The sequence below is a fragment of the Corticium candelabrum genome, chromosome 8, assembly GCF_963422355.1.
Source record: "Corticium candelabrum chromosome 8, ooCorCand1.1, whole genome shotgun sequence".
Lineage (NCBI taxonomy): Eukaryota > Metazoa > Porifera > Homoscleromorpha > Homosclerophorida > Plakinidae > Corticium > Corticium candelabrum.
Genome location: NC_085092.1, coordinates 3,420,915 through 3,445,340, shown reverse-complemented (window position 1 = coordinate 3,445,340; position 24,426 = coordinate 3,420,915). Strand labels below are relative to the sequence as shown.

General features: G+C 40.9%; 5 protein-coding genes across 5 annotated transcripts; 3 read left to right on the top strand and 2 right to left on the bottom strand.

The window, feature by feature from the left end:
* Window positions 1-56: 56 nt before the first annotated feature.
* On the bottom strand, window positions 57-677 carry LOC134182858 (uncharacterized). Its single transcript, XM_062650299.1, has one exon. The coding sequence runs from the start codon at window positions 675-677 to the stop codon at window positions 57-59; it is 621 nt and encodes a 206-aa protein (XP_062506283.1).
* LOC134183419 (probable serine/threonine-protein kinase DDB_G0267514) lies at window positions 530-3,453 on the bottom strand. Its single transcript, XM_062650949.1, has 4 exons — window positions 3,355-3,453; window positions 1,728-1,823; window positions 909-1,218; window positions 530-836 (listed from the first exon to the last, which is right to left on the bottom strand). The coding sequence occupies exons 3-4, from the start codon at window positions 1,132-1,134 to the stop codon at window positions 679-681; spliced, it is 384 nt and encodes a 127-aa protein (XP_062506933.1). The 5' UTR covers window positions 1,135-1,218; window positions 1,728-1,823; window positions 3,355-3,453; the 3' UTR covers window positions 530-678.
* Window positions 3,454-16,406: 12,953 nt separating this feature from the next.
* LOC134182857 (uncharacterized) lies at window positions 16,407-22,499 on the top strand. Its single transcript, XM_062650298.1, has 3 exons — window positions 16,407-16,545; window positions 16,593-16,651; window positions 22,146-22,499. The coding sequence occupies exons 1-3, from the start codon at window positions 16,407-16,409 to the stop codon at window positions 22,497-22,499; spliced, it is 552 nt and encodes a 183-aa protein (XP_062506282.1).
* LOC134183733 (uncharacterized) lies at window positions 18,440-19,619 on the top strand. Its single transcript, XM_062651328.1, has one exon. It carries the CDS (start codon window positions 18,572-18,574, stop codon window positions 19,559-19,561), a length of 990 nt encoding a protein of 329 aa, XP_062507312.1. The 5' UTR covers window positions 18,440-18,571; the 3' UTR covers window positions 19,562-19,619.
* A 55-nt stretch (window positions 22,500-22,554) lies between the features above and the next one.
* LOC134183768 (uncharacterized) lies at window positions 22,555-23,576 on the top strand. The gene has a single exon (XM_062651354.1). The coding sequence runs from the start codon at window positions 22,566-22,568 to the stop codon at window positions 23,175-23,177; it is 612 nt and encodes a 203-aa protein (XP_062507338.1). The 5' UTR covers window positions 22,555-22,565; the 3' UTR covers window positions 23,178-23,576.
* Window positions 23,577-24,426: the final 850 nt, after the last annotated feature.

The window sequence follows — 24,426 nt, the reverse complement described above, 5'->3', positions numbered from 1 at the left end:
TTATAATGTAATGTTAGTTAAAGCAGAAATGCATTCTTGAAAGCTGCTTCTGTTGTTCAACCCAGTTTCATGCTCTCACCTTCCAAATGTCCTCTAACGGTTCTTCTTCGTTCAGTTGATCGGTATATTGCTGTTGATTTTTGGTCTTTCACATTGTGAAAAGTTTCCTCAGCTGTTGGTCGTTGACATGATTCATTACATGTCATTTTGAAACACAGATCCTGCAGACCATGATGTTCAACCCGTTTTATTTGACACTGCCTCTCTGAAGAAATTGGTTGCAAACCAGTAAACAACTCGGTCAGAGTCACCCCTAAACTGTAGACATCAGCCTCGCGTGTGCTGTAAGCTGAGCCACCATCACTACGACCCACTCTCTCAGGTGCACAATAGTTAGCATCCAGTGCACTCAGAGAAGCGATGCTATTGACCATGTGACTTGCACCAAGAGCACCCATATTAGAAGTGATCATCACATTGGCACTACGAATATTACCATGAACATAAAATTGAAGACGGAGACGATGCATGTACATAATGGCAGCTGTGGTATCTGTAGCTATGTCGATCTTCTCTCGAAATGATAGATAGCTAGGTTCGCCCTTTGAATCACTGGCTACTTTTATGAGATCAGTAAGTGATCCTTGAAAAAGCTCCATCACAATTCGGATAGGCATATCATTTGGACATGACAACACCGGATACAGGAACGATGTTAGGATGGTGCAACTGACAGTAGGCAGTCAGCTCTTTCTTGAAACCTTGTGCCAATTGAAGATTCTTATCAAACGTCTCCATAGCAACTTGGATCCCGCACCAGTCACCTAGTTGAACAACTAGACAAGAGAACGGACAGTGTATAGCTTACCTACAACTGCACTCCAATCTTTGACTGAATATCATCTTACCCCCATACGATCCTTTTCCCAGTGAATCGTCATGAAGCTGCAGCTCCTCTGGCTGAATGTCTAAAATCTGCCAATATTGATCCGACTCTTCCGGTTTTGCTTTAAGATCGTCTTCAGCATGATGTAGTTTAGAAGTCATCTCTTCTGCCAATTGCTCCTTCTCTGCATTCTGTCTTTCTAGTAGATGGAGACGTTGCTGTATTATCTGACTTGTTTCAGAAAGCATCTGTCGACAATTTTTATTCGTTTCTTGAAGTAAACATAAAAACTGACGTTCTTCACCTTTAGGTTGAACAAGTACCGATGGTGACTACGAAAAAGCAATCATCAGCAACACGATTACTTACTTCTAGCAACATCAATATCTAAAATTATATTCACGCAATTCACAGATTATAACAACAACTATGAATGAGATAAAAATGTAGCATATAAGTGCATGGTGCTAATCCCTTCAAGTGACCTTTGTCCAAATGTGTAGCAACGTGTTTTAATTAGGTACTAATCGTTCAACATAAAAAACTTAGGGTGGGGAGAAGAGTTGGAGAAGAGACAAGGAAAAAGAGTCTTGGAACAAAAGCGGAAAGTGGTTAAAAAGGCGAGAAAAAGAAAGGAAGGCAGAAAGGGAAGTGACAAGAAAGAAGAGAGGAAGGGAAGAGATATGTTTTCCTACCAGAGCTAAAGTTTGTCGAAGGAAATTGAGAACGGATTGAGTCTTCTACATCCAGATTTGGCTAACAGCATAAGAGATGGACAGGACCGGCAGAGAAAAACAGAACTAGCTCTGCAGCCTGGAAACAAGTTATGGGTGACACTCACATTGTCCTTGACATCTTTCTCACATCCGGATGATAATTTCTCTACAATAGGCAAATGACCATACCAACAAGCATAATGCAGAGCTGTCCAACCACCCTACCATTGATAAGAGACATCACACGTTATTATCAGTGAGAACATTATGCATACATGCATCTACAAGTATGAACACCAACTGACTATAAAAATAGCACATCAACCTCACATCCAACTCACCTCTGTCCTTCACCAAACCCAATTCCACAATGTAACCTCAATACTCTAATCCTTTAACTGTTAGACAAGCAAACACTCAAATTGGTAGTCACATACAACATTTTCTAAAATTTAACAAACCAAAGCAAAATGTGTAATTTAATATTAATCTAAAGCAAATCTAATAAAATCAATTCATGAACCTATAACACCCGTCATCCAGGACGATGGGCTGACATAAATTATCAGCCCAAGGGCTATTAGAAGCATCTAATAACAATAATTATTATTAGCATTTGAGGGTGGTTTCAGTTGTAGGCTCACTGGCGATACTGCCATGTACATTAAAGTACATATAAATATTTCTTGAAGTAAGTCTACTTGAATCAGCATGCACAACAAGTTCATTACATGAAGACACTACTAACCATATTTAACTATTACCCCGTATTTTGCGATTTACAAAAACTTAGATGAGGCAGTTCTGGTAACTAAACCAACATGCCAGTATAGGGTGCCGTGGGTAAGTGCTGGCACGACGGGTGCTGGTGAAGGTGAGGCAATAGATAATAACATCCACGCACGTAGTCCGTGGTGGAAAAACCAGATAGCACTTTTCAGATGCAGAGGAGAGACACAATTACCATGGAAGAGCAACAGACAAGCATTGGAGGTCACGGTAGTCTAGCACGTGGAAGAATACTATACAGTAGCATTGCCACAAAACTCCATGTTCTTTGAAGCAGTCGTTTAATCTCGCATTTGCTGCATGATGGTAAACCCCAGAGTATACACACCCTCGTCAACTTTGGCATATACCGTCATGCAGCAAAATGTGCAGTAATACGATAGTACTGTAGTATTTATAACCCGTTCACACGAGCACTTGTAACCGGGCCAATATGGTCAGCATGGGTTGGCTTGCTTTTGAAAGTTTGTGTGAACGTGAGCTGAGCAGTGATGAATGGCCCAATTTTTAAACAGCAGTGTCAGTATGGTTTGGCTCAGCTCACATTCACCATGTGAACAGTTACCAAGACAAACTGTAGTCTCACATAACCAGACTTCTCCCCCTCGTCATACTTTTAGCAATACAACCAATATTCTTGACATATTTAAAAGAAAGAATACAAGCAGATTGTAGCCGATCCATGATCAAGGAAAGGTAGCGCAAGCATTTCAAATCATCCGTAGCTTAGCAAGTGACACACCCACTACATGAGCTGCATGGCTCGCTTTTCTAAACGCTGTGTGAACAAGGGGATGGCTCGACTCAGGTCGGCTTAAAAGAAACTCATGTAGAAAGGTTATTAGATGACTGAGAGCAAAATTTAGAGTGATGACTGCATGATAGAATTTTAGGCAAGAGTTCTAACATCATTTCTCAATTGACCAAATAAACACAAATACTATTGCATACAAGTACACTCACATTAGTCCTTGCTTCTTTGTCACATCCGGATGACAATAATTTCTCCACAATAAACAAATGACTATTCCGACAAGCATAATGCAGATCTGTCCATCCATACTACCACTGATAAGTGACATCAGATGTTATTATCAGTGAGTACATTATGAATACATGCATCTACAAGTATGAACACCGACTGATTATAGAAATAGCACATTAACCTCACATCCAACTCACCTCTGTCCTTAACCAAACACAATTCCACAATGTAACCTCAATACTCTAATCCTTTAACTGTTAGACAAGCAAACACTCAAATTGGTAGCCACATACAACATTTCCTATGTGTAATTTAATTTTCATCTAAAGCAAATCTAGTAAAATCAAGTCGTCACTAAACCAGTTTTTGTCAAACTTGCTTTCAATACAGTAAGCAGATTTGCCACATAACTTCATCACACCCTCCTGTTCAGCATCAACAAACAAACAAACAAACACAGGTGCACATGCAATGCAAATACTGTTACAGTAGACTACTAAATAATAGTATGTACGCTACACAAACACATAGCAATTTCAGAAATTAATGTTGTACTCATCTACAGAAGTGACACTCACACATATTTCTATGTATCCTACATAATAGGGCACTCCTCAGTCCCTCTAATTCATAGACTGTTCCTACATAAACTTGCTAGTACAAGATATCTTGGAAATCAGAAATAGCATATCTACTAAACTGTGTTGTAAACAAAATTTTTGTGTTGATTTATACGTGGATGCTAGAACTATAGTATCTGTAGATCTCCTACATTGTCATCATCGTCACCACCACAACCAATACTACCATAATCATCGTGTCATTTTCATTGAGTCAACTGCAGTCTTGTGCACTTGCAACAAGCTGTTTGCAAATGATAGGTGTGGTTTATGTTGTAGTGTGTATATGGCATAGTACACAACCAACCGATGTGTTCTTCCAAAGTGTGGCAGCTCTGCATGCAGCTACTTAATTACACATCACAGTCTAACACTCGTACGTGTCATACAAACCTCTTACATCATTCATCCCTATTAACTGCATGAAAACAACTATTATTACATTCTTGTGTCTACTGCTGCACAACAACTCAATGATGATGGTTTGCTGATATAAACAGTGAAAGTAAATCTTGCCAATAACATTCTATCGAGTACAACAAAGCTCGTGTAGTTGCACTGTAATATAATCTAATGTATTATCCATAACACAACATATAAACAAGAAATAAGTGAAATAACACACTTAACAGTTACTGCTTCATGCATTTTCCTAACCCCTTCAAACATGCGTCCTCACAAATTTAGCCCCGCCTCAAAGAGGTGGGTCAAAGTTGGTGACGCAGGTGATGTTGTATGCTGACCCTAACCCTAATTGGAGCTCACGAAGACACTAAAGTTGGACAATACACTGTGTGTGAGTTCCCACTGTAGGCATCCGGGATTTGTGTTGTCGTTTTTCATCCACATGCACGCACTCCTACTGTTTTGTCTGCCATCATTGTAGTATGATTATCTATCTATGTAACACAGGCATTCAGAAAGGTGTTTGCAAGCGTGAAGTTGAAGGGCCAGCAGTGCATCTATAGCTTTGCTTCGTTAATTATTATTTACGTTTATTAGGTTATCTAAGCCCTTCCTACAAAGAACCCCCCAAAAGTCATAACTTGATATCTATGACTCTATTTTAACACGTGTTGTCCAGTTCACTAAACTTGTAAAGAACCTCTCCACCTAAAGGTTGTGAAGTTCATGTTACAATGACGTTTACTGTTCAAGTTAATTTAGTACAATGAGTGCCTCTACCAAATACTCAAATGGTATGCAAAATATTTGAAATTTCCAGTAGTAATATTGTGAAGCCCAACACACATTAGTAGTCACAAGTCATTCACATTCATTCTTCTTTTTCTCTCTCACTCATCCACTACCACTCGTCTCTCTTCTATTCTCTGCAGTTAATTGTTACTGTTACAACACTTTCACCAATATTCTCTCTCGTTGCTTCATTGCTTCGTTGTAACCTACATGCATTGGCTTTATTGTTCTTTCTAATCAAACTAACACAGTTCACTCAACTACATCAACTAATAAATCAAGTGACAATCATTCCAGCCTTAGAACTACACCAATTCTCATAAACCACAACATAGTCTACCTTCTTCAATGAACACTGTGTTGCTACTGTAACACTCATTTACATCATTTCTCAATTTTACAAAATTAAAACACAATACTGTCACAAGCAAACACACTCACATTATTCACTGAGCCTTTCTCACATCCGAATGGCAATAATTTCTCCACAATAGACAAATGACCATTCTGACAAGCAAGATGCAGAGCTGTCCATCCACCCTACTGTACCATTGAGAGACATCACATGTTCAGTGAGTACACTATGATAGATGCATCTACAAGTATGAACACCAACTGACTATAAAAATAGCACATCAACCTCAAATCCAACTCACCTCTGTCCTCATTAAATTTAATCAATCACAATTCCTCACAATACAATGTAACTTCATTACACTAAACATTTGACACCAAAACATGCCAACAACCAGACCAGCAGCCACGTGAATAGATAGTCTAAAACTGTCCACAATCAGAAATCTGTCAATTAAGTGTGGTGGGCAACACTACAGTAGTGGAAAGGTAGGCAAACAGATTGCCATGGAAACTACATCATCATATCAACCTTGCTAAACAACAAAATTAATCTCATCTTTTCATTTAATAATAACTCACTAACAACCCACTCTTGTAATATTTTTATAATTTCACCAAAATATCAAAACTATCTATTCATTCTAACTGTGACTGTTAGCTCCTTTCTGTAGCATATACATTCAACTGTTCAATCAGACAGGCAGAAATACAATGAGCATCCATTAATATTTCTATTCATTTTAACCACAGGAAAGAGATGCCATTACCATTACTACTAAACTCATTTATTTAAAGAAAGATAAAGAAGGATGGATAGGCAGCGACAATCCCGGCTGTGTCCATTGGTTCCACTTCGGATGCGCCATGCTCGATGAGATGCCAGAGCCTAGAAAATTCTGGAGCTGCCCAGACTGTATAGACGTCTAGGAGACGCGAAAAGCTTGTTGCAAGCGTAGCTTCCAGTTCCGGTCCTGTTTACCGTAATAGATCGCGAAAACGTCCCTGTCCACCATTAGCGATAGTAGCGTTAATATCAACCTCTTTACAACGTCAGGTTCGCAAATTTTTTTCTTGCACGCGGTTTTGATATCAATTACTCTACAACATGTTGCCTCGCACTGTTTTGCGCTATCGTCAACACGTGACACTGAGATAAATCACGTGTTACTGCTTGCGTGATCGTTTCACGGCAAAAAGCACGATGTAGTAATGGAGGAAATTATTCAAAGCAAAGATGCAGAACAAGAAATGTTTCTTCTTTTCACAACGATGTTGTCAGTTTGCAATTGCTGTCTGGCAGGCAAGTACTCTTGTTTCGTTTACTTTCTTCTAGTATATTTAGAATTTCGAGCTTAATCTAATGTGTGTGTGTGTGTGTGTGTGTGTGTGTGTGTGTGTGTGTGTGTGTGTGTGTGTGTGTGTGTGTGTGTGTGTGTGTGTGTGTGTGTGTGTGTGTGACAGTGTGTGTGTGTGTGTGTGTGTGTGTGTGTGTGTGTGTGTGTGTGTGTGTGTGTTTGATATCGGTTGCAGTGATTGCGGTTTGATATCAATTACTTCACAACATGTTGCCTCGCACTGTTTGCGCTATAGTACAAGTGATAAACCACGTGCTACTGAAATTTGTTGGATGATGTTGCACGCTAAACTGTTAATTTGTTGTTTTTTTGTTCTGTTGTTGCCCTTTTTTGTTTCAGAGGAAGGTGGAGGCAACAAAGATGGCAAGATTTGGCTAGAGTCGACGATGTTGTGCCTACGAACCGTCGCGAGCACGGAGACTGAAACTGGCGCTGTCGCTTACTTTTGACTCCAAATTTGACTTGAAAAAGAGTAAGGACCTGAGCGACAGAGTATGTACAGACTCATCCAAGTGAAGTCTCTTCTCAAATTTCTAGACAGTATATTCTTAATTAAAATTATTATTATAGCAATGTACTTTTACAGATCTGTAGTATTGCTTATCGCTATTCAGTTCTAGAAACTGGATTTCTGGAATTTTACTCGACTACGGTCATTGTGTTTGATTTTTACGTACAGCTAATAGTATTTGGTTACTTCATGCAGTTAATATTGCTTGATATATGCAGTCAATATTGCTTGATATACAGTCGATATTGATATATATATATATATATATATATATATATATATATATATATATATAGTCAATATTGATTGATATATACAGTCAATATTGATTGATGTATACAGTCAATATTGATTGATATATACAGTCAATAATTCTGATTTATGCAGTCAATATTGCTTGATATACAGTCAATATTGATTGATATATGCAGTCAATATTGATTGATATACACAGTCAATATTGATTGATATATACAGTCAATATTGATTGATATATACAGTCAATATTGATTGATATATACAGTCAATATTGATTGATATATACAGTCAATAATTCTGATTTATGCAGTCAATATTGCTTGATATACAGTCAATATTGATTGATATATGCAGTCAATATTGATTGATATACACAGTCAATATTGATTGATATATGCAGTCAATATTGATTGATATATACAGTCAATATTGATTGATATATACAGTCAATATTGATTGATATACACAGTCAATATTGATTGATATATACAGTCAATATTGATTGATATATAGATGTCAATATTAGCTTCTCAATATCATCAAAGCAGAGCAAACATGTGACATTTACTAATAGATATTTACCAAAGAAGAAGAAGAAGAAAACATTTGGTAAAATCTTTCAGAAACCTGTGTTTAGCTTGCAATATGAATCCGTTATTATCTGCCTAATTTCTTTGCTGTGAAATCGATCATTACAATAGCACGTGATTGCGCATGCGGGTAAGTCACGCGTAAGTTGGCGCAAAACATCATGTTATGCAAGTTTGATTTGCAATCGTTAACTGTTGTGTTTATCTGCATGGTCTCCCATACCGAGCTCAGTACTCTACGTCATGTACTCACGCGGATGAAAATACCACGTGCACTGTCACGTGATCTATTTCGCACCATATTCAAAACCGTGTCTCGTGATGTTGAAGCCATGCACAAAACACCTAGCATCTTCCGGATGAGTCATTTACATACCAAAATATCGATTGTGTGTGTGTGTGTGTGTGTGTGTGTGTGTGTGTGTGTGTGTGTGTGTGTGTGTGTGTTTGTTTGCTTGCCTGTTTGTTGTGCAAATGCATATCCATTTACAAGCACACTTGTGCCCAAAAAAGCAAAATAATTTGTAGTCTTAGTAATGTAGTTTGTTATGAACATTGTTATTTCTTTACAAGAACAATGTAAAGATAATTAATTGAGACATAGCTAATAGCAGATCCCTCATGTTCAGACAAAGTATCTGCCAACTGTCCAGAGAAGACTGCAGTAAAGTAACATTTCCAGTCACTTCTCCAGAGAAGGGAATGCTTGTTGAGCTTGCTGAAGTACAATCGGTGGCAAATCCAATCGAGTGCTCTATGATTCCTTCTGAGTCAAGGTGTCGAGGATTGCTGAGAATTCTTTCTGCAAAGGCCAACTTTGCTGCTGGCTTTACGTTTGGTGCATTCAGTGCTAATGGCATACGAGAATGCATCGCAATCTATTTTGCAAAAGATACAGCACACAGAGTGAGGTACAAAATTTGATGCAATAGTGTACAGACTGTGGCATAGAACAGTGCATGCTAAGTAATAATGCACACGTGTACACGAGAATGACACACACACACACACACACACACACACACACACACACACACACACACACACACACACACACACACACACACACACACACACACACACACACACACCGACAGCCAAGACAGACAGACAGACAGACAGACAAACAGACAGACAGGGCTATTGTTAGAGATTTTGATGATTGTCAATTGTAATTTTTACCCCCATATGGGGTTTAAGTCAGTAAAGAGTGATTATATAATGGACTGATGGAAATTTTGTTGTAATTGAAATATATGATTGACAGACAACAAACAGACATACAGACAGTTCCATAACTGGCTAACTATATTTCACATTTTCTCTTTTTCCAACTGCAATGTACATATGTAATACCAATACTTTGACCACCTGCATCTTTCTCAAGGCACTTTGAAAGTAAGTCAAAAGTATTATGGCATCACAGTAGAAATATGATACAATAACCTAACCTATCATATTGTAAACCGGGGTGAGCAGTATGGGACAAGACCCTTTGTAAAATGTACATTTGCGTATATATGCATATATTCAATATTTATTAAATGTGTTTTCAGCTGGAATTATTCAGTGGATACGCAAGGCTTCTTACTGTGTCAGTTCCATCATATTAATTCATTGATTCTTCTGTTCAAATGGAAGTTTTTGTCAATTGTATTGATGATTAGTCTTCAGACAGTATTCTACCGTATCCTACTATTGTGATGCCCCAATACTTATGACATAGTTTCTTGTTTCAAAGTCCACTAACTACCTTGAGAAAGACCACAAATGGTGGTTAAAATGTCTGCAAAAATATATACATATTTCACTAGTTAGAAAACAGAAGTGTCAACAATTCTCTGACTGACTAACTATACGTTTACATTGAAAATAGAAACATCAGTAATTAAACATATTCTTACAGGAAAGAAAAGGAATGGTTCAACAAGTCCATACTTCCACCCAAAGACATGCAACTGGAACTTGTTTCTAAGCAGCATCTAGATATGCTAAAATGTCATTTGTGGTCTCGGTGTCCTTCTGCCAAGGTTGCTGGATCAATAACCTGTGATGACTTAGCTAGGTTTACCTGCGATAGATGGTTGACAGATGCAATACTAGAACATGTGTGTGACCTTCTTAACCAGCAATGCAACAACATAGCTTTTTTTGTCTTGTCAGAAGCCAACAAAATGACATTGCCGACTTTGATTCATACTACAGTAACCATAAAGAAAGAAACCCTCCAGAAAATTGTGGCAATCTTGAATGTCAGGATTGATAGAGAAACCGAATCGCCAGCTGTCACGTGTTCTCTCATTCCCACTGGTAACCACTGGGTAGTATTTGTCATTGACATGTCAACAGGAACGTCTTACTATGCGGACCCACTGGGATATCCAATGCCATATAATCTTAAAATTGAGCTTGACCCTTTTCTACAACATCTGAACAAGACTCTAAACCGTGAAATTGACTACCCTATTCAACTGATGCACAAAGTAAATTTCGATGTAACAGGACGGCATTTGTGTCTTGGAGAATGCTTGACATACCCTTTCCAAACTTGCTCTTCTATGTGTGGGTTTGTAACTATCATGACAAGTGCAATAATAGCAAATTGTGATGAAAGAGTGTGGAAATGCATTTTATTAAAAAGAAGAATAGTCAATCCACTGAAACAATGGTTAGGAATTTATCTCCGACCATCAGAATACCCTGTTATCATTCGCCAAGCCTTAGCTACTTGGATTGTGTCTGGTAAGATTACAGTAGCTAATATCACAGACAAGAGACTCAACATTCCTACTGAGATCACGATGATGTTACAGACATCACAGAAAGCAACCGCTGCTCAAATAAGGCAAATTGGTGTCTTTAAAATTGCAAAAACAGCACATCTCTTACACCAACTTCTTCCAGCTAGTCCTAACAATCACAAGAGAGTTCACTTTTCAGAAGAGCCAGCAAGTTGTATGCAAAAACAGCCAGTAGAGACAAAAATTTCAACATCAAGTACACTGACACAAACTAAAGTACAACTAAGTGTGACGCCATCCAGTCAGTCTGTAGAGCATTTTCCAATCAGGCCAGGGTTGCATTCTGTTGCTACGAGCACCGATAAATCAGCAGTAATAAGCAGTTCTCTGTCTGGTGTCACAGAACCCTGCAGAGACAACTGTTTATGTCATAAGTGTCACACACGAGAATGTAAGCAATTGCCAATAGAAAGGAAAGAACTCTGTACTGAATCCACCGTCAGAAAACTTCTTCCAGCTGGATTTACACATGATGTTCAGTTATTTGCTGCCTGCACTCCTAATCACTACTGTGGTGCCCCTGATATGTTTACAGCTGATATAGTAGCAGATGTCACGGATCAAGTCAGTTCCAAGAAGTGGATAGAGGAATTCTGCAAAGTTTCACTGACCACGTATCGTACTCAGAGGACATACCCCAAGCTGAAAGGGAAAAGACTAGTTTACAAAGTTGACTACAGGTGCCAGCATAATACGATGAATAGAAAACAAAAAAATTACTAGAACAACTGCCCGCACCTCTCCACGAAACAAAGATACTGCCTGCCCAAGCACCATTACAATTTCTGTGATGCCAATAGAACAGGCTGTCAAAGGATTCCAAGGTTGGATTAAAATTGACTTTCGTCACAACCATCCACTGAGTTCTGCCCATACTTTTAGTTTTCGAGATGTTTCTTCTGATACAAATAAGTTATTCCAAGACTACTTTAGTCAAGGGTATTCACCAGCACAAGCAAACTATGTGCATGAGAACAACCTCCTTGTTTGTACAAACAATTTAAAATCTGAACAGCTTCTGTCTGATCGTTCTACAAATCCCCGTCTAGGTGACACTTACAGACTGAAGTCTGAATGGGATCAGACGAATAGTGGTCCAAGGTAAGGAAAAGCTATGTTTGAAGAGTTCGAAGCCAGGATCAAACAATTCAACAAAGACTGTGAAAAATCAGGTGGTAAGGCTGTCTTGCAAAAATTCCATGCAAGTAAAATACCAGGGGAAGACATTCCTTTTATTCTTGCAGTTTGCACTCCTCTCATGTGCTGAGTACATAAATATGTACAGCAGGCAGGAGAGCTAGTATATTGTGATGCAACATCTGGCTTGGATGGTTCCAACTGTGCCATGTACGTAATCAGTTGTTCAAATGTAGCTGGAGGGATACCTCTAGGTATTGTTGTCACTTCAAGTGAGACTACCGTGACACTTTCAGTTGCTTTAAGTAAGCTACAATCAGTAATGCCAGAATGGGCATTTTACAACAACAGCAAACAAGGGCCTGACATTTTTATGACTGACGATGCGTCTGCACTTCGAGAGGCAATGGCTGCTCAATGGCCTAAAGCTCGACGCCTTCTTTGCACATTTCATTTACTTCAGAGCATCTGGAGATGGCTGTGGAATGCAAAAAATAACATTCCGTTGCAAGACAGACAATCTATAATGAAAGCAGTAAAAGCATTGGTATTTGCCAAATCTGAAGAAGATGTCATAGACAAGTATGCAGAGGTAAAACTATCAAACACATTTCAACAACATTCTCACTTTGCAAAATACTTTGATAGTATATGGCAGCGTCGAAGAGAATGGGCAACCAGCTATCGGTTAGGACTCCTCACAAGAGGAAATAACACTAACAACTATGCCGAAGTAGGATTTCGTATTTTTAAGGATATCATTTGCCAGAGGACGAAAGCTTTCAATTTGGTACAACTGTTTCAGTTCATGACAGTCAACCTAGAACAGTACTATGAACTACGACTACTAAATATAGGCCACAGTAGGTTTGACCGTGCACTGTCAGTTCGATTCTATGGCTGGGATGGAGAAAAGGTAGACAGTACTGCTATAACAGAGATAGATGGAACCTCAGGACTTTACTCAGTTCCAAGTGTTTCAAATCCTCAGCAGTTTCATACTGTGGTCATTAAACTAGCTGTGTGTTCTTGTCCAAAGGGTATGAGCGGACGGCCTTGTCACCGCCAGGCAGCAATCGTCATGAAATATAAGCTGTCCAGTATCAACTATATTCCATATTACTCAGCTTCAGCACGAAGACAGTTTGCAACAATTGCACGTGGAGATCAAGTTCAAAATGAGGAATTCTATGCAAGCCTCCATGAAAAAGACACACATTCATTATTAACAAGAGAGAGTCAATACCCTAAATCAGAATCAACAGATACTGTTTATCCTAGTCAGTTGCAACCTTCAAATGAAAACCAGGAACCCAGTTTTTCTTGGACAGTGACTGTACTATGGACAACAGTGACAACAGTGCAAGAAGCCTTAGCCCCGATGTAGTGTGCAACAACTTAGACTGTGTTGTCGAAGATCTCAAATCAAGACTGACGTGTGATACGCAAATTAAGGAGGCCACAAATAAGTTCTGTGAAAAGTACTGGACATTGAAAATGTCCACAACGTTAGCCGCCAGTTTACACCAGTTTGGGAAAGCACACTTCCGTCCAACAGCAAAGAAAAATGTAACTGTAAAACATTACAGACACAACATGATACCTGTGCAGCCTACAGCAACAGCTCGTAGAAGACCACTTCTTGCACGCGGTCGAAGTAATGCACCTCAAGGACGGCCAAGCGGAAGAAAGTGGAAGGCAGAGATAGAACTTGACAAAAATGTAATGCCTAAGAGAGGAAAAATGTCCCTTAAAAACCACACTGTTTGTCTAAATTGACACAATTTTAGTATTATTTTACACTATAGCCAACACTCCAGTTTAAAGTAATAATAACCTAGAATTATAACAGTTACCTGATGTGTTGACATAGTATGCATACCATTGTTGTAAGAACATACAATTTGTTTGCAATAAAGTTTGGTATACAATTAATATTCTAATATTTCCGGTAGCTTTATACGTAGACTTGGTGCTTAACTGAATAAAAGAGAGTTATTCACAATCAAGTTCTCCAAACTGTACATCTGGCTTGCACACATTCTTACTGCATACATACAGTGTACCTAAATTTTCAGTTACACAAAAGGTAAGCTATATTACAGGCACATTGCTTTTTACCAACAGCACAATCACACACCTGTGTGTAGTCGCGACAAATATAAAAAACAAAAGTACGCAGATCATTTGCTACAACTGTACCAATTTAGAACAGGTATATCTTTCAGACACCACTGCAACACGACAATTATTTAGTAGAAGATAGCAGAAGAGGTGTTCGCCACGTAAGGGACAGTGAACTGACAGTCACACATTCTTCCATTGTTTGGGTTTAGCATTTATAGCAAATTTTAATACTAACTGACACCAGCCGACAATCATAGTACAGCACAACTCCGGAATGTTGGTTTGCACTGCCATCCTTTCTAATTACACCCTAAACTTTGTAATTCATGGTGTAAGACAGGTAGTCTTTCCTGGTCGTGACTGTCCAATGATCGATGTCAACTTCTCCTTTATTACCATCATGATCATGTTTGCCATCACGATCATGTCGTCATCCATTGTCAGTTGTCAGTTGGTGCACGCTCACACACACACACACACACACACACACACACACACACACACACACACACACACACACACACACACACACTGTCACACACACACACACACACACACACACACACACACACACACACACACACACACACACACACACACACACACACACACACACACACACATTAGATTAAGCTCGAAATTCTAAATATACTAGAAGAAAGTAAACGAAACAAGAGTACTTGCCTGCCAGACAGCAATTGCAAACTGACAACATCGTTGTGAAAAGAAGAAATATTTCTTGTTCTGCATCCTCGTTTTGAATAATTTCCTCCATTACTACATCGTGCTTTTTGCCGTGAAACGATCACGCAAGCAGTAACACGTGATTTATCTTAGTGTCACGTGTTGACGATAGCGCAAAACAGTGCGAGGCAACATGTTGTAGAGTAATTGATATCAAAACCGCGTGCAAGAAAAAAATTTGCGTCACGTTCTAGTTGAATATTAATATCTCAACGAATAGCTAGAGACTGGAGAGTGAGCCTGCGTGATCACCAAGGGCCAAGGGTAAATTACGTTTCTAAATGAGGTTGTCGTAAGACTTCTGATCGGAACTATTCTAATTACTTCGAAGGGTGTCCACGGTTTGGCGACTATAGCTATCCTATCTTCATTATCAAGTTCAAGAAAGTCGCCAACTAACGACGACGTTGTTGTTTTACTTTGATTCAATACGTAGACGTGCACAACAGCTTGCTCTTCTGACTGCAGAGACTGTCGATCGATGCTTAGATAATTTATAGCAAATGGAGTAAAACGAGGATTTTACTGAACGTGACCATGCACTCGTCTTGTTGACCTTGGGCTTGAATCATGGAAGGTAATTATCTTGACTAAATGTCAACATACGTAATTATGCTCACACATGACACCCTTCTCTGAATTTGCATTTGAATTTGGTAGTTTAATTGGTTGTTGTGTTAGTATTGTTATAGAGTGAATTGTTGGTAAATGTCTGTGCTTGTTGTGCAATCTGTTCGTTGTTGTTTGTTGTGCAGTTTTTGATTGCTTGTCTTGAGGGAACAGTAGAGACAGGGAGACGTACAGATGGAAAGACAGACATACAGACAGAGAGGTGGGCGGACAGGCAGACAGACAGATGCATGGACGGACGAGCAGACGCATACAGATACACATGCAGACAGAGAGGTGGACAGACAGGTAGACAGACAGATGCATAGACGGACAGGCAGATACAGAGACAGAAACACAGACAGAGAGGTGGACAGACATGTAGGCAGACATATGTATAGACAAATGGGCAGATGCACAGAGAGGTAGACAGACAAACAAGTCATGCAGACGGACGAATAGGCAGACAGACGGACACAAAGACAGACAGATGCACAAATTTATGTTTTTATTGACTTCATACAGTAGAGGACTGGTTTTGTTTAAGCAGTGCTACTTGGCCAGTTACTTGTAGTTCAACCATTTATTAAATTCAATAATTTCGTTCACTTTCATGTGATTCAGTATGAGCTTCTTTGTTCTTTCCAGTCTCCAGATGGAGCTGATTATGTTTTGGTAACCAACCCTCCCACTGGATATGCACTGTTGTATGGAGACAGAGTGCATGAACTCTATTGACAACAACTACATCGATCTCACTCACATTGATCTCTCTACCATAAATATGAAGTTATGTGATGAACAAAATCAAGTGAAACTGACAGTCTGGCAGTGTCGTTCACCTGATGATAAGATGCGACACGGTTGAGATGCTACCAGGTAATAAGAAAGTGTGGCCTCATCTTGCTAGAACAGTGTTTCATATGCAAGATGAATAGAGAAGTTGGATTGACGTTAATGAGAATAAAAGTGAGTTGGATATTGGGTACTTTGGATGTGATGTCAATTTAGGTAGATTATGTTTTGGTTACAAATTAAATCTTCCAACAAGTCGGTGACTGTGCTTTCAGTGAGTGTGGCTATAGTTTTTGTATTAGGCCTCTATTTGTTGCATTTCTGTTTCTTGTCACTAGCTTGATTGCCCGCATCCAAATGACAGGCTGCACTGATTTCACCATTACACCATTATCATGTAATGCGCATGTACGATACAACCAGAGCATGTGGATTGTACGTCTCACCGCTTCTTCCTTGTTTCATTTTTTATGGGATGGTTGACCACATGGTATTTTGGTGTGGATTCTTTAGATCAGATGTCTAGTCTGGTACCACTATATAGACTAATGCTGATCTGTTGTGTTTGTTGAGTAATTGTGCCTCCTGACTTCCAGTGTCACGTGTACGTAATGAATAATATTGGTAATGGTCTGTCTGCCCGAGTCACCCTGTTGACGAGAAACATACATGCAAGAAATGAGGCATTATTACGTTAGAGGTGTAGTGGCTAGACTACTGTGCTAATCAATAATAATTAAATAGCGTATTGGGACACTGGAAATTTATGTGTTCTTGGTAACAGCATATGTCTGCAGAAGACGGTCAGTTGTTCCTTCAATGTTTTTCAAAGTTTTCCTAACTCTAAGAGCTGGCCTACGGTTTTGGACAGTGTATAGCTTTATATCTCTGGCCTTTCTCAGATCCGGAACACTTTACAGAAACACCATCACAGTCATACTCACTGTGAGAAACTTTTAGAGCTGTGTAGCAAAACGAGGAGTCTACTTTAACTGATAACATGTAGTTTAGCAGCAGAACAATACGTGTAATAATAATAATAATAATAATAATAATAATAATAATAAGGGATCTTTTGGTGCAAAGGATCAGCTGTTGATCAACAAGCTGCTTACCGAAGACTGTAGGACCAGGCACAAGAGCTTGAGCATGGCTTGGGTGGACTACCAGAAAGCCTATGACAGCGTGCCACACAGTTGGTTGCTCCAATGCCTTCAGCTGCATAAGATCAGTCCAGTCTTGTGCGGGTTCCTGTCACGTGTGATGAAGAGTTGGAGGACATCAATGGTGCTTTCTTGCGGGAATAGTACTATCAAGACAAGGCTTATGCAGATCAGGAGGGGTATTTTCCAAGGTGACTCACTTTCTCCGCTTCTCTTCTGTATGGCTCTCAATCCTCTGAGCAAGGAGCTGAACAGAACCGGTTACGGCTACCGGATGACCACTGGGCATGGTGAGACTGCCAAACGTCAGGCTATCAGTCATCTACTTTACATGGATGATCTGAAGCTGTATGGCAGAAACTCTGATCAGTTGGACGGGTTGTTGCACACGGTTCGTACCTTCTCTGATGACATCCAGATGAAGTTTGGTCTGGACAAATGTGCTGTTGCACACTTTGTCAACGGCAGACTATCTGGACACAACTCTGGGGTGACGGTAGGAAAAACGGACACCATCAACTGTCTGGAACCGGGTCAAGTCTACAAGTACTTGGGTGTAGATGAGAGTAACGGTATTCAGCACAGCATGATGCGGGAGAGACTCCGTCGCGAGTACTTTCGCAGAGTGAAGGTGGTTCTCCGGACTGAGTTGTATGGTCGGAACAAGATTCTGGCCATCAATGGGTTTGCACTACCGGTTCTCACTTACGGTTTTGGCGTCATTCATTGGGGGTGCACGGACCTGCAGCAGCTCGATTGTCGGACCAGAAAGCTTCTCTCTATGCACGGAGTCCACCATCCTGCTGCAGACGTTGACCGACTGTACGCTCCTTGCAGTGATGGGGGTAGGGGGTTACAACAGATTGAGTCGACATATCAATCTTGTATTGTGAGGCTGAACTGTTACCTTGCTGACAGTTCTGATCCTTTCATGCAGATGATACGGGAGTGTGACTCTGGAAAATCTTCACACTCGATCAAGCGCATGGCTTGTCGGTTTACTGCACAGCTGCGGAGGAGTCTTGCTTTGGACGACAAGTCGCAGAACTTACACAGGAGTGCATCCATCTCGGTTGAAGGTGGCTTCGAGCAAGCGCCTAAAACAGATGCGAGACATTACCGTACGTGTTGCAGTTCTCTTCGTGTGCGGTCCTGGAGCGGGAAGCCTATGCACGGACAGTATCGTCGTCTCACTGAGCAACCGCCTGTGGACATGAAAGAGACCTACGGATGGCTAAAGGCAGCGAATCTTCCTGCTGCAACTGAGGGACTGGTTGTTGCTGCTCAAGACCAAGCTCTTCGGACTCGGTACTATGAGCGCAAGATTCTACATCGTGATGTCAGTCCTACTTGCCGCATGTGCAGTGTAGGCCTGGAGACAGTCGACCACATTGTGGCAGGCTGTAGTGCTTTGGCACCGACGGACTACACTGATCGACACAATCAGGTGGCATCCATCATTCACTGGGACGTTTGTCGCCATTTTGGGGTTCCAGTGGAGAGCAGATGGTACCGGCATCATCCTGATAGGCTTGTGGAGACGGATGACATTACTATGATGTGGGATACCACCATCCCCACTGCCAGGAAGATCAAAGCCAATCGTCCAGACATCTGTCTCAGAAATAGGAAGACAAACACTTGTCTTCTTATTGATATCAGCTGTCCTGCTGATGGCAACATTGGCAAGAAACATGCTGAGAAGTTGGCGAAGTACAGCGACTTGCGAGTGGAGATAAGCCGCATGTGGCATTGTCGAACACTGGTGGTTCCGGTGGTCTTGGGAGCTTTGGGCACAGTGCACGCAGGTATTGCACGGTGGCTGGACATTATTCCAGGTCATCACAACCTGCAGCACTTACAGAAAACAGTGCTTCTGGGATCTACTCGGATCCTTCGTAAAGTCATGTCTTCTTTCTAGACAGCCGTGATGGTCTAAGTACTTCTGAAGCAGGGTTTGCTTCCGGTACTTGTAATAGACTTTACAAACCAGACTGATCTGGTTGAGCACGACACACATGAAATTTACCGTTGTGGCTTAGTGGTCAGCTACCACTCCATGGTTTGGGTTTCAAACCCCAGTGACGACAGTAAATTATGAAACTTGTCTGTCTTTCTTTTTCATGTTTCTCTAGCTTTATCCATGAGACTATGACTCGTTTCAGTCGTTGGGGAGTTTCTGTGGTCTGGCGAACGGTCCGTTGACGATGACGTTCAGTGCTTTCCTGGTGGTTATTGATATCCACTAGGCATGCTGTACGGATGTTCGCGGTCACCGTAGTGCCTGCAATCTATATCGAATTGGCTAGTCATTGATCGCCGTGTGGACTACACAGAAACATGTACCCTGCTGGGCTCACATACCGGGTTGGTGGGTGCCCAGATGGTGGTAAAGACCTCACTTGCTCATCATGGAGGGGCATAGCGACACATAATGATAATGAGGATGATAACAATAGACACTGCCGTGGCTTAGTAATTAGCGACAATGTGGCTACTACTCCATGAAACTTTCTGTCTTTCTTTCTCATGTTTCTGTAGCTTTATTCATGAGACTATGACTCGTTTCAGTCATTGGGGAGAACGGTCCATTGACGATGACGTTTAGTGCTTTCTTGGTAGTCATTTGGTACCCACTAGGCGTGTTGTATCAAGTTCACGGTCACCGATCTAGTGCCTGCAATCTACATTGAATTGGCTAGTCATTGATCGCCATGTGGACTACACAGAAACATGTACCTCATGGGCTGACCTGGCGGGCTGGTGGGCGCCCAGATGGGGTTAAAGATCCCACTTGCCCATAATGGGATCTACTCGGATTCTTTGTAAAGTCATGTCTTCTTTCTAGACAGCTGTGATGGTCTAAGTACTTCTGAAGCAGGGTTCGCTTCGTACATGGTCATGGACTGGGGTGGCAAAGGCCCTCGACTGTGACAGAGTCCGTCAGCCACGGAGTACTTGTGGGACTTTGGGCGCCCGCACCACGGTTGACGTTGTAGTCGGTGCTTCTGCTAGTGCGTGGCCAGGCTGCAGGAAATTGCTTAGCATGGCCCATAGCTCCTGCGTAGTGCAGCCATCTGGCTGGGGGCGTAACCGTAATGAATAGCAGCTCCTTATCCATTTGCCATTGTGTGTGTGTGTGTGTGTGTGTGTGTGTGTGTGTGTGTGTGTGTGTGTGTGTGTGTGTGTGTGTGTGTGTGTGTGTGTCACCATCAATCAGCCTGCAAAAGACCCAAGTCTTTTTCGACTGCACTCAAGTTTGCATGTACTATAGTCTTCTTCTGTAATGCTTGGCGAGCATCCACTGACTCATGTTGACAGATTCAAATACTTAGGTAGCTTTCTATCAAAACATGCTACTATCGACACTGATGTGTCTCAAAGAATTTTGAAGACCAGTACTTCCTCTTTTGAAGACCAGTCTACCCCCAGTAGGGGCTTTATTGGGATTATAATCATAAAGCTGTAACGTACTCTTTTCCGTTTCTGTTGTTCCTGAGTTATCCTCTCGGCTGACTTTCTGAGCATTCTGCTGTTGTCTGTATTTGAGACAATCTAATCTCTCTGAACTTGACAAGGATGCAAGTTCTATTTTCTTGTCTGCCTTGTTTTGCTCTCCGTAATTCTTTCTCAAGTGGTCAATATGAACTATAAGCGCATTGTTCTTTAAGAGAGAGAGAGAGAGTGTGTGTGTGTGTGTGTGTGTGTGTGTGTGTGTGTGTGTGTGAGAGAGAGAGAGAGAGAGAGAGAGAGACAGAGAGAGAGAGCGCGCGCGCGTGTGTGTGTGCGTGCGTGTGTGTGTGCGTGCGTGTGTGTGCGCGCGCGTGTGTGTGTGTGTGTGTGTGTGTGTGTGTGTGTGTGTGTGTGTGTGTGTGTGTGTGTGTGTGTGTGTGTGTGTGTGTGTGTGTGGTTAACAAGAGACGGTTCCCAATCCTACCAATATTCCTGCTTTTCAGGATTTTATATTTATCCCATTAGTCCAACACCCATAACTTGTTTCCAGGCTGCAGAGTTAGTTCTGTTTTTTTCTCTGCCGGTCCTGTCCATTTCTTATGCTGTTAGTCAAATCTGGATGTAGAAGACTCAATCTGTTCTCAATTTCCTTTGACAGACTATAACTCTGGTAGGAAAACATATCTCTTCCCTTTCTTTCTTCTTTCTTGTCACTTCCCTTTCTGCCTTCTTTTCTACCTCCTGCCTTCCTTTCTTTTTCTCGCCTTTTTACCCACTTTTCACTCTTGTTCCTAGACTCTTTTTCCTTTTCTCTTCTCCGACTCTTCTTCCCACCCTAAGTTTTTTATGTCGAACGATTAGTACCTAATTAAAACACGTTGCTACACATTTGGACAGAGGTTACTTGAAGGGATTAGCACCATGCACTTATATGCTACATTTTTATCTCATTCATAGTTGTTGTTATAATCTGTGAATTGCGTGAATATAATTTTAGATATTGATGTTGCTAGAAGTAAGTAATCGTGTTGCTGATGATTGCTTTTTCGTAGTCACCATCGGTACTTGTTCAACCTAAAGGTGAAGAACGTCAGTTTTTATGTTTACTTCAAGAAGCGAGTAAGAATTGTCGACAGATGCTTTCTGAAACAAGTCAGATAATACAGCAACGTCTCCATCTACTAGAAAGACAGAATGCAGAGAAGGAGCAATTGGCAGAAGAGATGACTTCTAAACTACATCATGCTGAAGACGATCTTAAAGCAAAACCGGAAGAGTCGGATCAATATTGGCAGATTTTAGACATTCAGCCAGAGGAGCTGCAGCTTCATGACGATTCACTGGGAAAAGGATCATATGGGGGTAAGATGATATTCAGTCAAAGATTGGAGTGCAGTTTTAGGTAAGCTGTACACTGTCCGTTCTCTTGTCTAGTTGTTCAAGTGGGTGACTGGTGCGGGATCCAAGTTGCTATGGAGACGTTTGATAAGAATCTTCAATTGGCACAAGGTTTCAAGAAAGAGCTGACCGCCTACTGTCAGTTGCACCATCCTAACATCATTCCTGTAAGCGGTGTTGTTATGTCCAATGATATGGCCATCCGAATTGCGATGGAGCTTTTTCAAGGATCACTTACTGATCTCATAAAAGTAGCCAGTGATTCAAAGGGCGAACCTAGCTATCTATCATTTCGAGAGAAGATCGACATAGCTACAGATACCACAGCTGCTGTTATGTACATGCATCGTGTCCGTCCTCAATTTTATGTTCATGGTAATATTCGTAGTGCCAATGTGATGATCACTTCTAATATGGCAGCAAAAGTGGTTGCTCTTGGTGCAAGTCACATGTTCAATAGCATCGCTTCTCTGAGTGCACTGGATGCTAACTATTGTGCACCTGAGAGAGTTGGTGGTAGTGATGGTGGCTCAGCTTACAGCACACGCGAGGCTGATGTCTACAGTTTAGGGGTGACTCTGACCGAGTTGTTTACTGGTTTGCAACCAATTTCTTCAGAGAGGCAGTGTCAAATAGAACGGGTTGAACATCATGGTCTGCAGGATCTGTGTTTCAAAATGACGTAATGAATCATGTCAACAACCAACAGCTGAGGAAGCTTTTCACAATGTGAAAGACCAAAAATCAACAGCAATATACCGATCAACTGAACGAAGAAGAACTGTTAGAGGACATTTGGAAAGTGAGAGCATGAAGCTGGGGTCAACAACAGAAGCAGCTTTCAAGAATGCATTTCTACTTTAACTAACATTACATTATAGTAGGGCAAGTCTAAGGATATTGTCATAGCTGGAGTATTTACATTGGTTCTAACGTTTTGCTTGCGCCATAGACCTACAGTTTTCAGTCATGGCTCTGTAATGTGTATCATGATTGTATGCAAAAGACTTTCTTAGCTCATGCATGCTGTTTAATTGCTGGTAATGTTTCTAAGTTGAAAGCAATTTTCAAATATATAACTGTTACTAGAGCAGAAACCTAAGTGTGGAACTGTAGGAGCACGTGAGGACGTGCTTACGTCCTTCCTCTACTTTAATTACTAGAGCTGTGATTAAGAAATCATTACAAATGCGACTACTGGATACTGTGAGAAGCTGTTGAGTGACCAGATGTACTAGAATGACATAGACTACAAAGACACTAACATACTAATGTTATCCAATTAGATTATTAACAGATGACTTAATCTAGTAAAGAACAACGTCCTAAAGTGGGATATAGGTGTATTTTCAAACTATTACAGATAAATAGACTTTCTAGTTGGCCAGACAAACAAGACCTCGACATATCGCACGTCAAAAAGCCAACGCTACAAAGTTAAAAACTAAAATTTAGGAGGCATGTGACATGCTCCTACCAGGTCTCCCAAAGCTCCGCTACTCGTTCTATGTACCCTCAAGGAAATGAGGAATTTGAAGACTGTATTCCCTATAGGATACTAACTTGCTACCCCTAGCTTTGTGCGATCTATATATGTTGAACAACAAACGTAAGTCTCTGCCTAATGGCTGTACAGTTCTTCTCAACTATAGAGCGAGCGTTTCTAATGTACACGTTACCGTACGTAGCTATAGCTAATACAATAGCGTAGCAATAGACACACCCAGTCAGTGAGCCGGTTCGCTTTTTCTGAACGTTGTGTGAATGGAGGAAAGCTCGACTTTCTGGCACGGATTGGGTCGGTTTGGGAAGGAACGCCTGTGAAAGACTATTCCAGATACTTTGTACGGAGGTGGAGCTACGTATCTAGGTTTACAATCAATTTTGGTGGGAGTGCGCTAATGTGTCGTCACGGGAGGCTTGAATAGTGATTGT

Bases quoted from the DNA above. Each gene is read 5' to 3' on its own strand.
- LOC134182858 (XM_062650299.1), bottom strand. From the start codon at position 677: ATGCCTATCCGAATTGTGATGGAGCTTTTTCAAGGATCACTTACTGAT.
- LOC134183419 (XM_062650949.1), bottom strand. From the start codon at position 1,134: ATGCTTTCTGAAACAAGTCAGATAATACAGCAACGTCTCCATCTACTA. The intron at 837-908 runs GTAAGATGATAT...TCTCTTGTCTAG, and splicing joins GGGAAAAGGATCGTATGGGG to TTGTTCAACTAGGTGACTGG.
- LOC134182857 (XM_062650298.1), top strand. From the start codon at position 16,407: ATGAACTCTATTGACAACAACTACATCGATCTCACTCACATTGATCTC. The intron at 16,546-16,592 runs GTTGAGATGCTA...TCATCTTGCTAG, and splicing joins TGATGATAAGATGCGACACG to AACAGTGTTTCATATGCAAG. The intron at 16,652-22,145 runs GTGAGTTGGATA...GCTTTTTCGTAG, and splicing joins TGACGTTAATGAGAATAAAA to TCACCATCGGTACTTGTTCA.
- LOC134183733 (XM_062651328.1), top strand. From the start codon at position 18,572: ATGCAGATGATACGGGAGTGTGACTCTGGAAAATCTTCACACTCGATC.
- LOC134183768 (XM_062651354.1), top strand. From the start codon at position 22,566: ATGGAGACGTTTGATAAGAATCTTCAATTGGCACAAGGTTTCAAGAAA.